The 21,332-nt window shown below is 39.6% G+C and overlaps 1 protein-coding gene and 1 long non-coding RNA gene across 4 annotated transcripts in view; one reads left to right on the top strand and one right to left on the bottom strand.

Annotated features, from left to right (window-relative positions):
• Positions 1-21,332, top strand: part of CHD9 (chromodomain helicase DNA binding protein 9) — a 189,757-nt gene that overhangs the window by 124,100 nt on the left and 44,325 nt on the right. For all 3 annotated transcript variants that reach the window (XM_044986992.1, XM_044986994.1, XM_044986993.1), the window contains 8 exons: positions 7,440-7,650; positions 9,694-9,889; positions 11,374-11,541; positions 12,436-12,615; positions 16,168-16,278; positions 17,432-17,628; positions 18,737-18,936; positions 19,443-19,602. In XM_044986992.1, the coding sequence (XP_044842927.1) occupies positions 7,440-7,650; positions 9,694-9,889; positions 11,374-11,541; positions 12,436-12,615; positions 16,168-16,278; positions 17,432-17,628; positions 18,737-18,936; positions 19,443-19,602 (1,423 nt within the window). The remainder of the gene's footprint in view (positions 1-7,439; positions 7,651-9,693; positions 9,890-11,373; positions 11,542-12,435; positions 12,616-16,167; positions 16,279-17,431; positions 17,629-18,736; positions 18,937-19,442; positions 19,603-21,332) is intronic.
• Positions 7,523-20,553, bottom strand: LOC123349169. The gene is made up of 3 exons (XR_006573401.1): positions 20,470-20,553; positions 18,677-18,844; positions 7,523-7,727 (listed from the first exon to the last, which is right to left on the bottom strand). It is a non-coding gene; the product is annotated as an uncharacterized LOC123349169 (long non-coding RNA).

Below are 21,332 nucleotides of genomic sequence, written 5' to 3'. Positions count from 1 at the left end.
TCATGTTTTATAGCTCTTCAATCATTTTTGTTGCTCTTCTCTGGACTTTCTCTAATTTGTCCACGTCATTGCTGAAATGTGATGCCTACAACTGAATACAATACTGCAGTTGAGGCCTAATCAGCGCGAAGTAGAACGGAAGAATTACTTCTCGTATCATTTTTACAACACTCCCAGAATGATGTTTGCTTTTTTTGCAACAGTGTTACACTGGTAACTCTCATTTAGCTTGTGATCCACTATGACCCTTCTGCAGTACTCCTTTCTAGGCTGTCATTTCCCATTTTGTATGTGTGCAATTGATTGTTTCTTCCTAAGTGGAGGACTTTGCATTTGTCCTTATTGAATTTCATCTTGTTTACTTCAGCCCATTTCTTCAGTTTGTCCAGATTATTTTGAATTTTAATCCTATCTCCCAAGGTACTTGCAACCCCATCCAGCTTAGTATTGTCCGCACACTTTATAAGTGTACTCTCTATGCCATTATCTAAATCATTGTTGATGAAAATATTGAACAGAACTGGACCCAGAACTGATCCCTTGTCTTCTTCAAGTAGTGTCCTTATGGGTGGTCCTCTTCAGATGCTCTCATATACCTCTCGAGCCCTTGATCAGAGATTTGCAATTAGCAGTGTCCTTTCGACTCCATACCTCCTTGGGGTGGATACCTCCTCATGCTGGATACGAAAGCTATGGGGAGGGTCTCTTCTTGCCAGATGCCAAGGCTATTCAGGAGTGAGCAGGTGATCCATCCTCAGTTCCTTCTCAACCGCCTCAGCCTGAGATGGAGCCCTAGCATGTCCATCTTGAGTGTGCCTTGGCTTTTCTAATATTTCTGTAGTGGTTAAAATAAGTTTTTATAGCTAATTTTTAGTTGTTAATATAGTTATATTTAATTAGATCAGTAGTGAGAGGATTGTTTTACTTTGCTCTTTCCCCTTGGGGAGGCTTATTCTTTTCCTAGTAGGGCATGCCTGGCTCACCATGTTTTAAAGATTACCTCTCCTGTCAAGAAGCTATATCTGTGAACAGTGGCCACTCTGTGTCCTTTGCTTGGGGAAGTCCCATGTCTTACAGAAGTGCAACTTCTGCCTGGCCCTCAGGTCCAGGGCAAGGAAAAATAGGGAGATGAAACTTAGATGGCTGATATGGAATGCTCCTTTTGGCCAGTTTCTGAGTCAGGTCAGGAAACACACACACACCATCCCCTCCCCTGGTACATTTGTCTCCAGACACAACCAGTGCCCCTTCTACCTCTGTGCAGTCTTCCACTAAAAGAGGGAAGACTTTGGAGGCTTCATAAAAGAGGAGCGCAAACTCTCTCCTTAAGGAATCAGCTCTGAAAAAATCCAGGCCTCCAGCAAGATCTACTGTCTCTGAAGTTCAATCTCTTCACTCGATACCATTGATTCAAAGGTCTCTTCCAGTACCAGTCAGGTCGTAAAGTCTAGGAGCATGGAGAAGAGAGATGGCTCCGACAGGGCTTGGTACCTTCTCTCAACAAAGAGAGCAAGCATAGACACTCTGGACTGGCACTGTTGAGTTCAGCCCAGATGTTGGTACCACTGTATGAGGCACCCCTGGCACCAAGCAAGCAACGGTATCAGATACCATCGGCATCAACTTCAGTATGCCCACCATCATCGGTACTCTTGGATTTGGCAGTTGTGGCCTTGGCTACTGCTTCAGTACCAATCCTCTATTTGGTACCACAGGAGTTCAGATATACAAGGACCTCTTGATAATGGATGAACTGGAGTCCCCATTTCTCATTGGTACTGAATGTCTCTTTGTACCAAACCCTGACCTCTGGACTACCACCCTCAGTATTTCAGGGCTCTCCGCTTTTTTTCAGCAGGTGCCCCTCCTTTGGATGAGATGGAGGAGGATGAGGGAGGCTTCCAGTTGGTCTCCTCTGTTTCTGTTCAGGGTTCTGCAACATATCCCTTCAGGAAACCACACTCTGAAAGTTATTTGGAAGATTGGCTTCATTATCAAGGTGGGGAACCAACCTTGTATACCATTCCCATTTCTGTATGGCCCACCCCTATGGCCATACTGGGGCACTAGGCGGTCTATCAACAGCAATTTGCCAGACCACCACTGTCTCATAGGAAGGCCAGAGTTGTACAGCCCTCTCCTCCTCAACCTGCTCCTCCACAGGAACAGATGTTTGAGGAGCAGGAAGCTAGAGCAGTTAAGAACCTTCAAGAACCTATTTCATTCTCATCTCTGGGTGAGGTGATTATGCCTCCACCACAATCCATGGATGATGATTTTTGGCAATTTCAAGACCTCACAAAGACAGTAGCTGACATTCTTCAAATTCCTCTTGAAGAGCTCAAGAATTCATAGCACAAACTGTTTGATATCTTGCAGTGAGCAACATCCTCCAAGGTGGTGTTGCCCATCAATGAGGGCTGCTAGATCTGGCGAAGATGGTGTGGCAGACTCCTGACATCCACATGTTAGCAGGCGGACAAGAGGTGGTATGTTCTCCTTAAGTATTTGGATCTTTTGTTCTCCTACTCTCCGCCTAACTCCCTAGTGGTGGATGCAGTCGGCAGGCAGCACTTCTCTAAGTCTACCCCATGTGACAAGGACTAGAAAAGGCTGGATCTCTTTGTGTGAAAGTCCTGTTCGTCAGCAACCTTGCAATTCAGGATCATGAATATGAAGTGGTCATGGCCAAATATAATTTTACAAATTATAACACATTAATAGCTTTTATTGAACATCTGCCTCAAGAACATAAGGAGCAATTCCAGTCCATCATCTCAGAGGACCGATTGGTGGCCAGAACTGCTCTTCAAGCATCCTTAAGTGCTGTGGATACTGCTGCCGGTGTCTATCTCCATGGCGGTGGTTATGCGCAGGGTATCGTGGCTCCATATTTTGGGGTTTCTGAGAGAAGTACAGAAAACCCTGGAGGACTTTCCCTTCAACAGTCATAAGCTGTTCTTAGAAAACATGAGTCATTGAGAATCTAAAGGACTGTAGGGCTACTTTACAATCCCTGGACAAATATACATCTACAAATAATAAAGGGCTTAATAGGTCACAGACTACCCAAAGATCGCATCCTGCTCAGTTTTCCAGATTCCATAAATCCACTGAACCACCCAGAAAGAGACATAGATTTCAGAGAAAGGGGGATGCCCAACCACCCTCTGTGACCACCTATCCACAGTTTGAATCCTCCTGCACCTCCAGCTCTGCCCATTAGCCCACCTCTCCCACTTTGGAGACTGCCTTGCTGGTGAAGACCACTGTTAGATCTAAGACTTCTAAACAAGTTTGTAAAGTCTGAAAAGTTCAGGATGGTAACTCTAGCAGCTATAATTCTTTCACTAGAGAAAGGGGATTGGTTTTTGGCCCTCCACCTATAAGATGCCTATTTTCATATAAAGATTCACCCATTGCACAGGAAATACCAACGTTTCACTGTAGGCCAAGATCATTTCGAATACTGAGTGCTGCCCTTTCCTTGGTCTCAATGGTGTTCTCAAAAGTCCTGGCAGTAGTGGCTGCTTTCCTCCAACAAGAAGCGGTCCTAGTCTTCCTGTACTTTCGCAACCATTCCTACAAAGCAGTGCTATCTTCCATCCAGAGGGCCCTTGCTCTGTACCAGGAGTTGGGTCTGCAGCTTAATGTAAAAAAAGTCCATATTAACCCCTGTATGGAAGATACAGTTTATAGAGGCATATTTGGATTTGTTGACAGCTAGAGACTACCTTCCTTAGTCAGATTCGTAACCTTGTCAGGTCTGGAATGAGCAATTCAGGGGACCGTTGAACCACAATAGGAATTCAGTTCCTGGGACACATGGCAGCTTGTACCTTTGGACCAATCATGCAGGCCTGCTGCTTCCAGGGTGGGCTCAGAATGACCGATGTTCCAGTGAGAGACCCAATGGATAGACAGGTGACGGTTTCTCTATGTGTGAGAAACTCCTTAGACTGGTGGAAGGATCAACTCAATGTCTTTGCGGCGTCCTTTTCCATCGCCCAGCCCGTTGAGTGTCTGATGCATCACTGTTGGAATGGGGAACTCACTTCAATTTGTTGGAGCTCAGGGCTGTCAGGAATGCTTTCCTTCATTTCCTACCCCTCATCAGGGCAAATCAGTTAGGATCACAGGAGACAACATATCCTGCATGTTCTATATCAACAAGCTTGGAGGAGCAAGATCCTCCTTCAGCGTGCCAAACCCATGAAGCTATGGAATTGGTACATAGCTCATCAGATCCAAATTTCAGATCTACCTCCCAGGTATTCAGAACAACACAGCTGATGTCTTCAGCAGACACTTCTCACAGAAGTATAAATGGGAACTAGACACCCAGTTTCTCCTCCTCATATTCATAAGATGGGGACTACCAGAGGTGTATCTCTTCACGACCTATAGGAAAAGGAAGTGTTCTCTTTTCTGCTCAAGAGGGGATCTGGGCAACCACTCTTTGGAAGAAGGGTCTGTTCTATGCATTTCCTCCAATGCTGCTGATACTAAGGGTGATGAAAATGATCAGACAGGACACAGACAGAGTTATCCTTATAGTGCTGACCTGGCTGAGACAAATTTGGTACCCGTTTCACCTATGTATCCAACTATTGTTTGAGTTTCCGTCCATTCCTCATCTCCTGCTATAGGATGTGGGTCATGTGCTTCATCCCAGCCTAGCAATTCTCTGCCTCGAGGTGTGGCTCTGCAATGGTTCATGGGGTTAGAATCCTCCTGATCTACAGAAGTACAACATGTGTTACTGAATAATAGAAACAGATCAACCCGCACTACTTACCTGCAGAAATGGAAGAGATTCTTCCATTGGTGGTGTCGTTGTTGCCTCCTGCTTGATTCAGTGCCACTTTCAGTCATTGTGGATTATCTGTAGGATCTAAAGAAACCAGGGTTATAAATTAGTCTGATTAAGGTCCATTTGGCCACAATATCAGCCTTTCATCCTCTGGTAGAAGGATTCTCTGTATTTGCTCATCCAGTATTGTGTAGGTTTATTAAGGGTTTGGGGAATCTCTGTCCGCAGACTAGAAACCCTGCTTTAACCCGGGACCTCAACCTTGTATTCAGTGACCTTATAAGACCTCCATTTGAACCACTGGCAACCTGTTCTCTGTTGCATTTATCTATGAAGTTGGCCTTTTTAGTAGGTATCATGTAGGCTGTTGGATCAGGGAGATTGGAGCCTTGATGGCAGAACCCCCCATTTATAGTGTTCTTTAAGTACATGGTGTCTTTACGTCCATACCCTAAATTCTTACCTAAGGTTCTATCAGAGTTCCACCTTAATCAATCCATTCATTTTCCAGTGTTTTTCCCAAAGCCACATAGTTCTCTACATGAATTTTGTTTACATGCCCTGACTGTTAGAAGAGTGTTGGCCTTCTACTTAGATAGGATGGAGAAATTTTTAGGAAGTCATATAGGCTCTTCATTTCCTTTGCAGATAGATCAACAGGGTCCTTGATCTCTGCTCAGAGATGTGTATTTGGATATATTATTGCTTGTTATGATGTTGTGGGTGCTCATTCCCTCCCAAAGGGTGTTAGCATATTCAGCCAGATCTCAAGCACGATCTACAGCATTATAAAAGAATGTACTAATATCTGAAATATATGGAGCCGCTACATGGGTTTCAGTATATACGTTTTCAAAACATTATGCCTTGATCCATTCCACCAGATCTGATTTGGCACTTGATTCTGCAGTACTGTCTTCAGTTCTGAACTATTCTGAAGCTGCCTCCTCCATCTGGGAATATTGTCCCAAGTCACCTGAGGTAGAGCACTCATCGGAATGCTATTCGAAGAAGAAGTTGTTACTCAGTTTGTGTACTAATTGTGTTTCTTTAAGATGTGTCCACCTGTGGGTGCTCCACTACCAGTCCTCCTTCGCCCTCAGCTTCGGACTGTTTCTTATGGGTAGTTTGGGTGGACAAAGAATTGAGGGGGTTTTCCCACACGCTATATAGCCTCGGTATCTGGCAAGAGGAGGCACAGGGCCCATGCATGGTCTGAACAGACACAGCTAACTGAAAATTTCCAATCAAGGGTTTAAGAGGTGCATGTGCACCTGAAGTGGAGCACCCATAGGAGGACACATCTCAAAGAACCTCATTTACTCCACAAGGTGAGTAATTTCTTCTTTTCCATGGTCTCCTGATTTTTAAAAAACAAAATTCTTAGCTACCAGTGGCTTTGTTTTAATCAGTAATTACAATTGTATTGTATCAGAGGGGTAGCTGTGTTAGTCTGGATCTGTAAAAGCAGCAAAGAGTCCTGTGGCACCTTATAGACTAACAGACGTATTGGAGCATGTATTGGATGCATCCGACGAAGTGGATATTCACCCATGAAAGCTCATACTCCAGTACGTCTGTTAGTCTATAAGGTGCCACAGGACTCTTCGCTGCTTTTACAATTGTATTGGTTATGAATGTTGTAGCTGTAAACCTATAGTGTGAAAAGCTAGTTTTGTGTTAATACTACGTTTCTGAAACCTTCAGATTTCCTATGGGAGGAGACCAACTGCTGTTCCTTAAATTCCATTGTCTGAAACAGTGTGCCCAAATATTGTTTCTTTTTTGGTCAGAACTAACTTTAAAATGAATGACTCCATTCAGCCCAGGTGTAACTTATTTGAAATCTGTAGCCATCAGAGGAGGTACATAAAATGTGAATTTGGCCTGAAGAATTTAGGGCCACTCAGAAAGATAAATCGACAGGTGTGATTATGTGCTCTGTCTCTTTAAGCCGTCTTTGTGTCGTCTTGATTTTGGGCTGTTCTGAAGGCCCCTCCCCTCAGCTTAGACAGCCCATCCCTGGCTACGTATGGGTGTCTCCTCTCCTAGAATTTCTGCAGCACACATCTCCTGACCCTAAATATGCCCTTACTGCCCCCAGCATGCCTCCTACAACAGGGTTTTCATGCCTTACTAGGGTTGCCAACTGTCTAATTGCACAAACTCAAACACCCCTGCCCTGTTGCTTCCCCAAGGCCATGTCCCTGTCCCACCCTTTCCCCAAGGCCACCCGCCCACTCACTCCATCCCCCCTCCCTCCGTTGCTCACTCTCCCCCCCCCCCTCACTTTCACCGGGCTGGAGAAGGGGGGTGAGTTGTGGGAGGGGTGCGGGCTCTGTGCTGGGGGGTGGGGCCGAGGGGTTTGCAGTGTGGGAGGGGGCTCCAGGCTGAGCTTGGAGCAGGGGGTTGGGGTGCACAAGGGGGGTGCAGGGTGTGGGCTCTGGGAGGGAGTTTGGGTGCGGGAGGGGGCTCAGGGTTGGGGCAGGGAGTTGGGATGTGGGAGGGAGTTCGGGGTGTGGGTTCCAAGCTGGTAATCAAGCTGTGTGATCATTAACTTGTTGTGTGGGTAAAAAAAAACATCCATTTCTTTTGAGATTAGTCATACATTTTTATTGTTTGACAGGTGCTGAAGAGAAAATCCTTGGGGAGTTTAGGGAAACACATATCCCAACTGCTCCTGATTTTCATCTACAAGCAATGATCCAGTCTGCTGGTAAATTGGTCCTCATTGATAAACTTCTTCCAAAAATGAAAGCAGGAGGCCATAAGGTGCTTATCTTCTCTCAAATGGTGCGCTGTCTTGACATCCTTGAGGACTACCTTATACATAAAAGGTAGAATGCTACATATTTCATAAACTCTGTGTGCTGTTCTCAACAGGGATATCTTTTTGATAAATGATTGCAACCTACTGAAATAAAAATAAAAATAAGCAAAGTTGGTACCATTCTTATATAGACTTTGCATTTCATATATTTAATAACCTTTATGATGCCAATTTTATTTAGGACCATAGTTGTATGTTGGTTTTTTCCATGCTTGCTGTACAAATTTGCAATTACTCACAACTAGGAATTCAGTATCTTGTGTCAGTAGCTTGATTTCAATTCACATGACTTTGTAATATTGTTTAAAAATGTGTATAAAAAGATGTTTGTTGTTCTGTAAGCAAATAATATATAGACTAGTGCAGCATCTGAACAGGTTGACTCTTCTTTTGAATGCCATAGAGGTATGAACTTGTTTGGCTTTGCTCCTTGGTTAGAACTGTCAGAATTAATACATGACAAAATGCATGACACCAGGAGCATGGCTGACTGACACAATGCCTGTAGATTATCTGCTGTGCCATTTTATGTCTGATCAGCAAGGAGGAAAAATGCTTGTGAAGCTTTCTACTGACAATTAAATACAAATTTTGCAGCTTACTCCACTTACCACGTGCAGAGAAATGTTTCTACAGTTTAAGGTGTGGGAGCAAAGCACATATATTTTGATATTACAGCAAGAGTACAAGAGTCTTTGTAATTATAAAAGTTAAGAAAGGAGCAATAATTTAACTAGGTTTAGGTTTAAGGAAAACATAGTTTCACTGGTGCCTCTTTAAAGACTTTTTTGGGGAGTGTGGTGACTTTATTCTTGTTCCGGTTTGCTTGGTCTTGAGAGATAGATGGAACAGAATTATCAGTTTAATTACAGTGAGGCTAATGTTCAACACTTTGCACACTTGCGCACACACACACACACACACACACAAAAGTAAGCTAATCAAATATTAACTAGGCTAAAATGTAAAGAAAGACTAATTTATTTTTAGAAGGAATACTTGTTCACAATCCAAATACTGGTTTGTCAAGTGACAGTTATGTAAACATTGCTTTATACTGATTACCCAATAATCCCATATGTGATGAGACAATTTAGCATATTACAATACGAAATCAAAGTATGTTATAATTTGCACTCGCTTTCCGAGCCCTGTTAAAGACTTGAAATGTGGTAGACAGCTCCAGAGGGAGGGTGGAGCACATGCATGGAAATTTGGGGATGGAGCCCCACTGCCTCCTATTGGCCAGCCAGAGCAAAATGGGAGCTGACTAACTCATTGTCCTCCCCCTCATTAATTTAAATGTCTGCCTGCATCTTTTGGAGCCTCCTGTCCCGTTTCGCTACTCTACCCTCCGTCCCTATAATTGTTGCATAGGATCCGTGTTTTTAGGATGATCACACATTTCGTTGTGAAGGGAGTTTTTCCTGTTGGGGCCAAATTGTCAGAGGCCTGATGGGTTTTTTCACCTTCCTTGCAGCATCATGGAGGTACAGTTTAATTAAATAGACACAGGATTTAGAAATCAATACTAGTCATTTGTAGGAATGTTTAATTTGTCGCAACTTGCAACCAGTATCTGGTATGGCTAAAGGCCAAGTGGCCAGCTCCCACTAGTAAAAGAGACATGAGATTTCATTGGTGGACCTCAGGCCTATGGGAGAAGGAAAGACCTGAAGGCTTTGCAGACCGAGATTTCACTTTTGATACCCTCTCTGGGAGTATGAGAGATGATTCAGAAGTGTGGGCTGAGTTACGGTTTATATGGTGGGAGCCCTGTAATCCGCTTGTTGGATCCAATTAAATGCCTGGTGCATGCAAGTTGGGACAGATAGCACAGTTCCCCAGTGTTAAGGTAAGAAAGTTGCAGCCAGCCATATAAATCCATCCCTGTGTTTATCTTCATTCACCTGTGTATCCTGATCAGTGCTGTTCATGAGAGGTAAGTAGAAAGCAAAGATAACTTTTTTCCATTGTAGATAACAGATAGGTAACTGTGCTTTTGTAAATTTTGTTTATCTAAATAAGGGGTTTCTTTTGCATTTTCTAGGTACTTATATGAAAGAATTGATGGGAGAGTGAGAGGAAATCTGAGGCAAGCTGCTATTGATCGGTTTAGCAAACCAGACTCTGATCGGTTTGTGTTTCTTCTGTGTACCAGAGCTGGTGGATTGGGCATTAATTTGACTGCAGCTGATACATGTATAATTTTTGATTCTGACTGGAATCCTCAGAATGATCTCCAGGTAAATTCATTTGAGGTTATAACTGGAGCATAAAAAACACCATGCTGTATATTTCAGTAACAGTATAACAGAACTTTTTTTAACAATAGGATTACAGTATACAAACAGAAGTTGAAGTGTATTTGGCTGAGCTGTCTCTTCGATAATCACAGCTATGTTTTTCCACCCCTCTTTCTGTAATTGTCTTGAAATCCGAATACAAATGTAAATTTTGTAAGGCTTTTTCCTTTAACTTTTCCTGTTTCTCCCCCAAAAATGTTCAAAATAGACTTTTTCTGTTTTATTTAATAAAATTATTTCTTTGCTTAAATCATAATAAATTTGCAATATATAAAGTGCAACACAGGTAAACTATTAGTGAGATTATAAAACTCTGACGGTTTTGAGGATATCACAGGACACAGTGGGGACAGATTTTACACTCTCATACACTAATTGAATAAACGTTAATGGAATTGCTCTGGATTTATAACAGTAGAACTAGAGAAGAATTTGGGCCTATGCTAAGGTTCAGTTACTTTTGTGGGATGCTCATAGTGTTAGAAGGAATGGGAATGACTTTCAGAAACTGTCCGTACACAAAAATTGCAGTGGAAAGCCAGTGGCTATTCATTATCAGTGCAGAAAAATTGCCTAGTGTAAATAATAGAGAAAAGTTAATAATGTATATGAAGTGCAGAAATAGATACAATCATGGAATTTTAATTAGAGGTATCGCATGTAAGAATGGGAACAAAGTGTCTCCTTAGTACATGATGCTCTTTAGATTACAGCTGGGATTTGGCATACAGTTGTGGACACTCTACTGCGTATCATATAGAATAACTGAAGATTGCATCAAGAGGATTATTTAGTATATAAAAAGGAATTGTAGGGGGTAAACAGAAGAGAGATTTGAAATATGTACAAGTTCAGAAAACTGAGGTTATCCATTAAGGACATAGGGGAAGAAAGAGAGGACTCTGTTAATACAAGTAGATAAAAGAATAATGCAAAGATGGAGAGATTTCTCATCATTTATTAAAACTAGAAATAATTGATTAAAATTGAAAGTAGAAACCTTCAGCTTAGAGTAGCACAAAAATGTTTCAATTGTAAGATCACCTAGAAAATGGACTGAATTTAAGAAAGAGGAAGTGGAATCAAAATCTCAGAAATCCTCAAGTGACTTTTTGTCTAGCATCTGTGGAGAGATCAGTACTGTGAAAAAAATATACATAGGATTCATTTATGAGATAAATAACATATCATGCAACTTAGACCACTTCACCTGCATTCTGCCTACTAATCTATCTTTCCAATACTACTTCTAACTTTCCAGACCTCTTCTATATTTGTACAACTTCCATTTAAAAACATTGATTGTTTTCAAGTTGACTGTGTCCCTTTAAGATTACTTTATAGCAGAGCAGGTTTCTTAGAAGAAGGAATATATCTTGCTCTTAGGCAGAAATCTAATTTTATTTTTGTTCCCTCTTTCAAAGGCCCAAGCCCGTTGTCACAGGATTGGTCAGAACAAAGCAGTAAAGGTCTACAGATTGATAACTCGGAACTCATATGAGAGAGAGATGTTTGACAGAGCAAGTCTGAAATTGGGTCTGGATAAAGCGGTTTTACAGAGCATGAGTGGAAGAGAAAATAGTGTTGGTGGTGTATGTAGACTTTTTGCTTTTGGTCAGAATAACTACCATTTTTAAAGCTACTTTTGTAATTGCAAGGGAACAGCTTAATTAATTTTAACTTTTTTTCTTAGACTTTTTTTTTTTAATTGTGTGCATAGCTATGTGATGTTTCCTGATGAAGGCAAAGATGAACATTTGGAAATGTCTTCTAAAGCTTATCCCTAAATTTGCTTTGAACTCTTAAACAGACTACTTCCTCCATCTTTCCTTGTTAAACCGCAGGGTAGATAATTGCCTTGGTGATGTATCTGAAAGAGTGACATATTTTGCTTACCATATTTTTTTTAAATGGTGTAGGCTTTATTTATTTATGTTATTTGTAGAGATTATACCAAACCACGAACATTGTTTGGTATTTTTTACTCCACCTACATTATATTGCATGGGATTTTTTTAAAAATAAAACTTTCCTCCACTTTATTTTTATATCCTTCTTTATGAGTATAAGCTGTATCCTTAATACGGGAAGAGTTAATTGAGTTATACTGGTGATGATATACATCTTTAGATATTGATTAAACTAGTGCACAAAGCTATTTTTCCCCGAAGTCCCCCATTAGTCATTACATTGAATAAGGCCCTGATTCATCAAGGTACTCACTAGGTGCCCAAATGTAGAAGCAAGGGTACACGAAATATGTTATAATGATATTTATATATATTTAATATAATTGTATTTATAATTTTAATTGTTTTTAATTATAAAAAGGTAGATACTAAATCTACAAATCTGGAAAGCTAACTTGATTATAAAAATATTGGTTATGGAAGTAGGTAGAAAAAATACTGCACATATGCTAATGAGAATTTTTCATCAATTTTTACAACAAATTAAAACAAAAACACCTTCAATAATTTGTACAGATCCAACAGCTTTCCAAAAAAGAAATAGAAGACCTGCTTCGAAGAGGTGCCTATGGTGCTATTATGGATGAAGAGGATGAGGGCTCTAAATTCTGTGAAGAAGACATAGACCAAATCTTGCAGCGCCGTACAAAAACTATCACAATTGAATCAGAAGGAAGGGGTTCAACGTTTGCCAAGGTACAGTAGCAGCAACTTGTTCTCCATTTGATCATGCTACTCTGCCCTTTATTTAAGAAAGTTCTTCTTGTTGCTTAGATTCAGAATGTAAGATTTGTAGAACTTTGTGTCAGTGAAGAATTTCATGGGACTGTTTGTTTTTAAAATATGAAGCCCACGTTGCATCTGTTCTTTTGCATGCACACACTTGACTACTTTACCTTTTGTGCATGTACCCAAGAGAGATTTTGCATGCTGATCTTGTTATAGAGCAGGGGTCGGCAACCTTTCAGAAGTGGTGTGCCGAGTCTTCATTTATTAACTCTAATTTAAGGTTTTGCGTGCCAGTATTACATTTTAATGTTTTTAGAAGGTGTCTTTCTATAAGTCTATAATATATAACTAAACTATTGTATGTAAAGTAAATAAGGTTTTTAAAATGTTTAAGAAGCTTCATTTAAAATTAAATTAAAATGCAGAGCCTCCCCGACTGGTGGCCAGGACCTGGGCAGTGTGAGTGCCACTGAAAATCAGCTTGTGTGCTGCCTTCAGCATGCGTGCCATAGGTTGCCTACTCCTGCTATAGAGAAACCTTTATGGACATGTGCACATAGAAAAATCTCTGATTGGCATGGTATACATTGAGTAAATTGCATGCTCAAAAGTATGAGACCACGTGCTGGCAAAACAATAGCTGTGTACTCCTGGTGTTGCTTTTTTTTTTTTTTTTTTGTAATGAATACTGATATATTTTTGATATAGAGGATGTACAGTTACTGAGAATACTATAACTTTGCTTTGCTTTATTCATACACTCAGTACATAAACTAAGACAGTCATTGCAGGTGTGAAGCACATATGAGCAAATAAACATTGAATGGGATTAAAGGATAACTGTCAGGTTTATACTGGAAATACAGGAGCAAATCTTTATCCATATTGTTTTCTTGTTAGGTGTTTGAAAAGCAAAGCAAGGATGGTTGTATAGGAGAGGAAATGAAGAGCTATAAAACGTCAGAAAAGAAAATGAGGGTGTGGGACGAGGATAGAATTGGGGAAAATATTTCCATACTAATTTCTTACTGGTGCTAGAGACGGCTTTTACATCTAAGACAGAAAATAGAATATACTCTATGCTGGTTATTGGCAAGGGCCATGCTTGCGCTATTTTATGGCTATTTCTAATTGTATTAATTTAAACCTCTTTGTTTAAAATGATTCCCTTGAAAATAATTTTAAAGCATTTTTTTATTGCAGGAATGAATACAAACAATGTGAATTATGGGGAGTTATAAACTTTCTCAAACTGATTAGGCTACTGACATCTAACACTCACTATAGCAGACAGAAGTGGCAGAAATAAAACGAACGAAAAAGGGTGAGGGGGACAGAAGAACTTAGCTTTCTATATCTCTCAGACTATGCATGTAGTTACATTGATTGAGGATCCATTTAATCTTATTGATTGTGGAATTAGGTTTCTCTTGTGAAAACTAATCTTAGGAAAGAAGAATCAGGAAGCTTAATGCTATCATATCTTCTTTATGAGAACAACCAAAAAGTATTTTTATACTTATTCACCTTTTCTTCCCATGCCAGTGTTATTTGCATGTCTGTCTTTGGCATTAAACTGCCCCCAGGCTCCTAATATAAATGACATGGGGCTGGAAATCAGAACATTCCCTTAAAGTATTCCACTTAAATGAAACCTGAATGACCATGTCTACACTTACCGGGGATAGACACTGCTGCTATCAATACTGCTTCGATCGATTTAGCGGGGCTAGTGAAGACCCCCTAAATTGACCGCAGAGTTCTCTCTGGTCGACTCTGGTACTCCTCCCAAATGAGAAGATTAAGGTAAATCAACAGGAGAGCATCTCCCATCGATGCAACGTGGTGTAGATACCGCATTAAGTTGACCTAAGTTACGTTGACTCCAGCTACATTATTCATGAATGTAGCTGGAGTGGTGTAACTTAGGTTGACTTACCCCGGTAGTGTAGACAAGACCTATGTAAGATGAAATCCGTTTGGTGATGTGGCCTTTTCAGAGAGTTCTTCTCTCCGTTATACTAAATTAGTCATAGGAATTAAAAGCAGCAAAGACTTCCTATGGTCATCTAGTCCTTCCTCCCTACCACTGCTGAGTAGTTCCTTATGTTAAAATGTTTACTGCTCTGCCTTTCCTGCTTTAAACGTTATGAGGGAAATACACTTATGAAAATTCCACTCCAGGTCTCTTCTGAAGATTCAGGTGATATATTGAGGGATGATTGTGGAGTCATAGCCATGTAGTCTTTTTACAAAATTGACAAGTTACAAACATTACTGACTCATTCACTTTACATACAAATATAAAGGTTTAGGTCCCGATCCTGCAGTGAGCTCAATTCAGGTGAAACCCTGTGCCGAAATGGAGCTAAATGTAAAATCAGGGCCTTAGTTGGATTTTGTCTACGTGTTCAGAATTCTTTGTATCCTGCCTGTAATTTTTCCTTTGCTATAATATGCATAGCAGTGAGACCTTGCTGTTTGTCTTGTGTATCCTAAGTTACGATACGTAGAATAAATAAGATCTCTAGACACTCCATCCAACTTTTTTTTTTTTAATAACACTAGTCTGCCTCTCATCTGGAACATTTCAAATGACTGCACCTTTAAGTTTTCCAGGCTTTCGAAAGAAAGGTAGCAGTGTTTTATGGCTTAGGGGGTGGTGGTTGGGGAGAGTAGGTCAGAAACTTCTGCAAAAGGGAAGGCTTTAATGGTGCATTATGTGAAGGCACATTACAGTTATTATGTGTTAAAGTAGCCTATTCTCTGTGTTGTTGCCTCAAGATCTCTTTGGCAGTCACATGGAGATCTATATAATTTTTACCAAACATAAATCTTAATTAGACGCATGATTGTAGGACAGGTCTGGATTCAAATTGTCTTTGTGAGATTTCTTTTCAAAATGAAAGGTCCAGCTCTTGTTTTCTTTCCTCTGATCTTATGGCCTGTTTTTGGTCAAGGATATACTGCAGTTGGTTATTTTAAATAGTTTCCTCTTTGTAATGTCTTTTAGAGGATGCTGTCCATCTCTTTTCTGTGCATGGGAATATTTTTGCTGCTGCTGTTCTGCCAGTATTATGTATTTAGTTAAATGTTCTATCCCTTTAAGGAACTGGGAGTATCTTCTAAATAGAGAAACCCTTCTAACTCTGCAAGCTCAGTCGGCATGTACATGTTTTAGCAACATGTTAGAGCACAAATCAGTAATAATCCTGAAATATTGTTCTCAGCAGTTTATATCTTGTCCACCAGCCAGCTCCTGGCAGTCAGGATGTACTCGCTTAGTGCTTTTAGTCAGTACCAAATTGATCAAAGCTACAATGTTTTTTTAGCAGCTCCTCTCTTAGTTAGCTGCTGCCTTAATTTTCTATAAATTTATATGACTTTGAAGCATTTTTGATGCACACATCGAACATGAGGGGCTTAATATTTAAAAAGAATAATTTGGTGTATGTTTAACATAATCATTCTGTATTACAGTGTTATGCCATTAATGAAATATGATGATGTTTACTGCAGGCTAGTTTTGTTGCATCCGGAAATAGGACTGATATTTCATTAGATGATCCCAACTTCTGGCAGAAATGGGCCAAAAAAGCAGAAATAGATATAGATACCATCAGTGGTAGAGTAAGTATTTTTTGTGTGTGAATATTTTCATTTGTGTACATGCTTTTTAATGGTCCTTTTTGTCTTTCTCACAATCATGTTGCTCATGTGGATTGAATATTCAGCAGATTGAACTATCAAGTTACCACTTTGGGAATTAATATTAAAACCTTTTGGCCTTTAAGGAGAGCAGTGTTGGATTTATGAAACTTTTTCTACCAACACCTAAACTAATCATCACACTTGTTGTTTTAAATTGACTTCTTTGGTTAATCGGCAGCTTCAGGGCTTTTCTAATGTAAATCTGGTTCCCAAATGACCCAGGAGACCATTTTAGCACCTTAGAATGGCTGGAACACAAGAGGCAGTCTGACTGCTTTGTTTCCATTGGCCACAACCCCTACCATGTGCATTTTGGAGTGCGAGAGAGAGCCACAATCTCGATGGTTCTTCTAGTGGAATTGACATGAGCAAGCACTCAAAGAAGAAAAAATGTACAGTTGCCTACCTACCTTTCGTAACTGTTCTTCAAGATGTGTTGCTCATGTCCATTTCCCACCCTCCTACCCCTCTGTCGGAGTTGCCGGCAAGAAGGAACTGAGAGGGCGCAGGGCCGGCGGCACCTGATACACCGCCGTATGGGAGTGCCACTCCAGGGGGCACCACAGCCAACCCAACGGATACTGCTAAGGCAGAAATCTCCGACAACTGTGCACGTGGGAACGTGCACACCTAAAATGGAATAGACGTGAGCAACACATCTTGAAGTACAACAGTTACAAAAGGTAGGTAACCGTTTTTTTTCTGCACAGTCCTAACGCTATCCCTGTGCTGAAGGAATCCCTAGGTAGTCAGTTTTAAAATGGCTTTATATCTCCTTTGCATTGCCCAGAGCATAGGGAAGAAACTGGTTCCCAATACCTAGTACAAATAAAATACCGTATTACATCTAGTTTGTAAGTAATGTATTGGTCTCATTGAAGGAGTAAATAATGAAGAATGTCTGTTTTTGTTGCATAAGAATATTATAATTGGTTTACAGCTAGTAATTTCTTTGATTTTTGTGTAAACGTTAATGGAATTTAAATAGAAATTGCCCTCTCAAAATTATGTCCGGTACTTTTAGAAAATGTTACCAACCATGTCTTAGATAATATTTGTTAAAATTTTACAGAACAGCCTGGTTATTGATACTCCAAGAATTAGGAAGCAAACAAGACCCTTTAGTGCCACAAAAGATGAGCTGGCTGAGTTATCAGAAGCAGAGAGTGAAGGGGATGATAAACCAAAACTCCGCAGGCCCTGTGACCGTTCCAGTGGATATGGAAGAACAGAGTGCTTTCGAGTGGAGAAAAACTTATTAGTCTATGGGTAAAATATGCTCTATTTTGTTAAAGTGAAACTCACAACATAGTGTTGATTTCTAAATATACTAAATCCTACTTATGGAATATACTTTTAGTTTTATAAACAAGAATGAATTACAGATCTTAAGATAAAATTCTTATGTGATTTTTTAAATGTTGCCAAGTGTTGAGACTTATAAACTAGTAAAGTACGAGGTACATTGGCAGCATAACTCCTTTACTTTTTCTTCAATATTTAAAGTCATTTTTCTAATATACTCTTAATGTACTATTTTTAATTTTCATTCTCCCTGACTGTTAAGAGGAGTGCTTTCAGGAGCTCAGATGAACTGCAGCTCACAAATAATGCTGTCAAAATATAGCAGTTCTTAAATCAGAGTCATATGCATCAGACATGTTGGGGGAATCTGTTTGGGATGGGAGTTCTGTACCCTGTGTAAGTATTTAATCAAAATGTGAGAAACTTGTTAATCCACAGATTATACATAAATTATAAGTGTTCAGTGGAAAGAACTATGCATAGTTAGAAATTGCATAATATAATTCACATGCAGTTTGTGTTCATTTTAAAATCAGTCTGGAAAAGTAGGACACAATTTTCAATAAGAGATACCATAAGTTAGGCTTATAAATCCATAATTAGGTGCGTAAGCAACCTGATTTTCAAAAATACTAAGCACCCTGCAGTTCCAGTTGGCTTGAATAGGAACTTGCAGATGCTCAGCAGTTTTGAAAATCAAGCCTACTATTGATGAGCCTAATATTTGGGAACAAAAATCCTGGCCATATTTTACATAAAAAGAGAGTGAGAGTATGTGCATTTAGCAGTATTGTAATAACCATTTTTGAAAAATCTAAACCAGTTATCCATATTTGAGATATACAGTCTACAGAATTTCATTTGAAACAGTTATTTTGATATTTACATCATGTATCTGAAACCTGAGTAATTAACAGTCCTTTGCACTCTGGTAGCTTAAGCTATCGAAGATACCAAAAAAAGTGAAAACCACAAAATCTTAAGAAGTTGTTCCTTTTGCAATAATACTCACGTACAGATTGCCTGAGTATTGTATTTTAAAAACTCTGCTGGGTGTGTTACTTTGGATCAGGTGGGGTCGTTGGAGAGAGATTTTATCACACGGTCGCTTCAAGAGGCAACTAAATGAACAGGATGTGGAGATAATTTGCCGAGCACTCCTAGCATATTGCCTTGTTCACTACAGAGGAGATGAAAAGATAAAAAGTTTTATATGGGATCTCATCACCCCAACAGAGGATGGGCAAACACGAGAGCTACAGAATCACCTAGGTAAGGAACTAAGTGTTTCTGTAATTAGACAACTTGTTGTATGTAAGTTTGTGACATTTTCTAAGTATGTTTAAAGAAGAATGTAATGTAATAACTAAAGTAAATGGATTTTGCTGAGGGTATCTCAAAAGGTTCATTGGAAAAGAAAATTCTCCTCCTTTTTCCCATTCTTTGCTATTGCTGGCTTTCCACAATGGGTTGGTATACTGTATGTAAACTTAACTTTCCCACTGGTTCCTGCTCATTGAAACCTAGTACACTGTGTGCTACCAGTGACAACATGCAGTCTCTCCTTTATCTTTCTGTCCTAATGGTGAAATACACCTCTTAGAGATTCCCTTTCTGGCAGAGCAAGGAGCTATAATGAGCCTGGTATCCCATATGGCATTTGAGGTCACCACACCAGGGTTTACCTCTCTTTTAGAATATATTAATTTAAAAAACACTGCAAAGCATCTGCCAGTTGTACATTACTGTCCATTGCTTTGTATTTTCATTTTGTGTAGGTTTGTCAGCGCCTGTACCCAGGGGTAGAAAAGGAAAGAAAGTGAAGACTCAGGCTAGCACATTTGATATACATAAAGCAGAATGGCTTCGAAAATATAATCCGGAACATCTACTGCAAGATGAAGGATATAAAAAACACATAAAGCATCACTGCAATAAGTACGTACTAATATAAATATGTGAATATATTTTTTCAGTTCGTATAAAGGATTTTTTTTTCGTTTAGTTCTTCATTGTTATACTCTTGAAAGATTAAAAAGTATATCTTGAAGAACAAAAAGGCGGGGGGGGCGGCATTCATTTTTCCCCACCAATGATTTTACGAAGCAGAAAGTAACATACCTCTTATTGTAGTAGTAGTAGCCTCTATGGCATCTTATCGTACATTTCCAAAGCATCTTACAAATATTAACTACTACTGTTTGTTTGTTTCTTGTTTGCCAACTTATCATTCTGCGAACAGAGATCTGGGAAGTCTGCTTCTTCTGTAGAACCACAGAATTCACAATTATGGGTGTTGTACAGAATGAGATACTAGCACCTGCTTGTGGAGCAGGCTCATGGAGGGTGGGCCACACATCTCTGGATGATGTTGTCGCATCTGCTGGTCTTTGTGGGCCCTTTCTTATTAAAAATGCACCTACAGTGCCAGACATCTGTAACAAGCATGCTGGGTTTGGATGGCATGGAGCTGTCCATAAATGGAAGGAAGGAGTAGAAGCAGCCCTCTGTCCATCCTCTTTCTGCAAAATCTCAGCTTCTGAAATCTTACCATCGGTTTCCTGTTTTTCTTTCAGTATGGGGGTTTCTGTTGTTGGGTTAAGCTATATGTTGAGGTTACAGGCATTAGAAGACACAGATACATTTCAGTTTCAAAACAGTGGCAAGGCATGGGACCATCTGGACTTTAGAGGTTGTTATGGGTTTGATTTAACTCAGTAAATAGCTAGGCTCAATCAATTTTATTAATCAAAGATTATTAGTCAAAGATTAAAACAGTGTAATACAGAAAGACCAATACATTACCACCAGTCTGGGAGGCAGCAGTGCAGTTTGTAAGCTCTCTCAAAATCTGAGCTTCACTCTGGCTCTATTTATACTAGGGTTGAGGGTTTCATCATTTCTTTGCCTTACTTCTCATCTATTATCTTTGACATGTTTTGAAAGTCTTGCACAGACCCTGCATTAAACAGAGCAAAGTTTGTAACCTTGTTTATTACCTTGTTTTGATCATAATATTCCAGAAATCGGCAAAACTTTAGAGACAGCCTTCACCAGTTATAGCTTGGAACAGAGGGCATGTTAGCTAATCATCTACAAAATTGTTCATCTATTTCTTGTTCTCTGGAATGACTCTATAGCTAACACAGAGATTACACATCTCCTCTTGTTTAAACAGTTTAACATAAGTAAAAAGCATTTGGGGGAAAGTGGAACATAAATAAAATTCATAGCTATACAAAAACACTATAAACCTTACAGACCTTTTCTTACGTGGCTCCATATGTATGCTCCTGTCTGCAGTAGCCAAGCATAGCAGAATGCCTAAAGACTTTTGGGTTGAGTGTATTTCTCAAGCCACCTTGTATTCTACTGTTGTATACAGAGTAACACTGCTGTGCAAAGCTGCAAAAGTTACAGCATGTAACTTTAGATTAATGTTAGTGTTCTAGATTTCAGCATGAATATAAAGCATTGTAAAATATAAGGAATTATACTTATTTATTAGGGCTGTTGATTAATCCCAGTTAACTCACGCGATTAACTCAAAAAAATTTCTTACGATTTTAAAAAATTAGTAGCAGTTTTAATCGCACTGTTAAATAATAGAATACCAATTGAAATTTATTAAATATTTTGGATGTTTATCTACATTTTCAAATATATTG

This window comes from Mauremys mutica, chromosome 14 (assembly GCF_020497125.1).
Source record: "Mauremys mutica isolate MM-2020 ecotype Southern chromosome 14, ASM2049712v1, whole genome shotgun sequence".
Taxonomy (NCBI): Eukaryota; Metazoa; Chordata; order Testudines; family Geoemydidae; genus Mauremys; species Mauremys mutica.
This window is presented reverse-complemented; position numbering and strand designations above follow the sequence as displayed.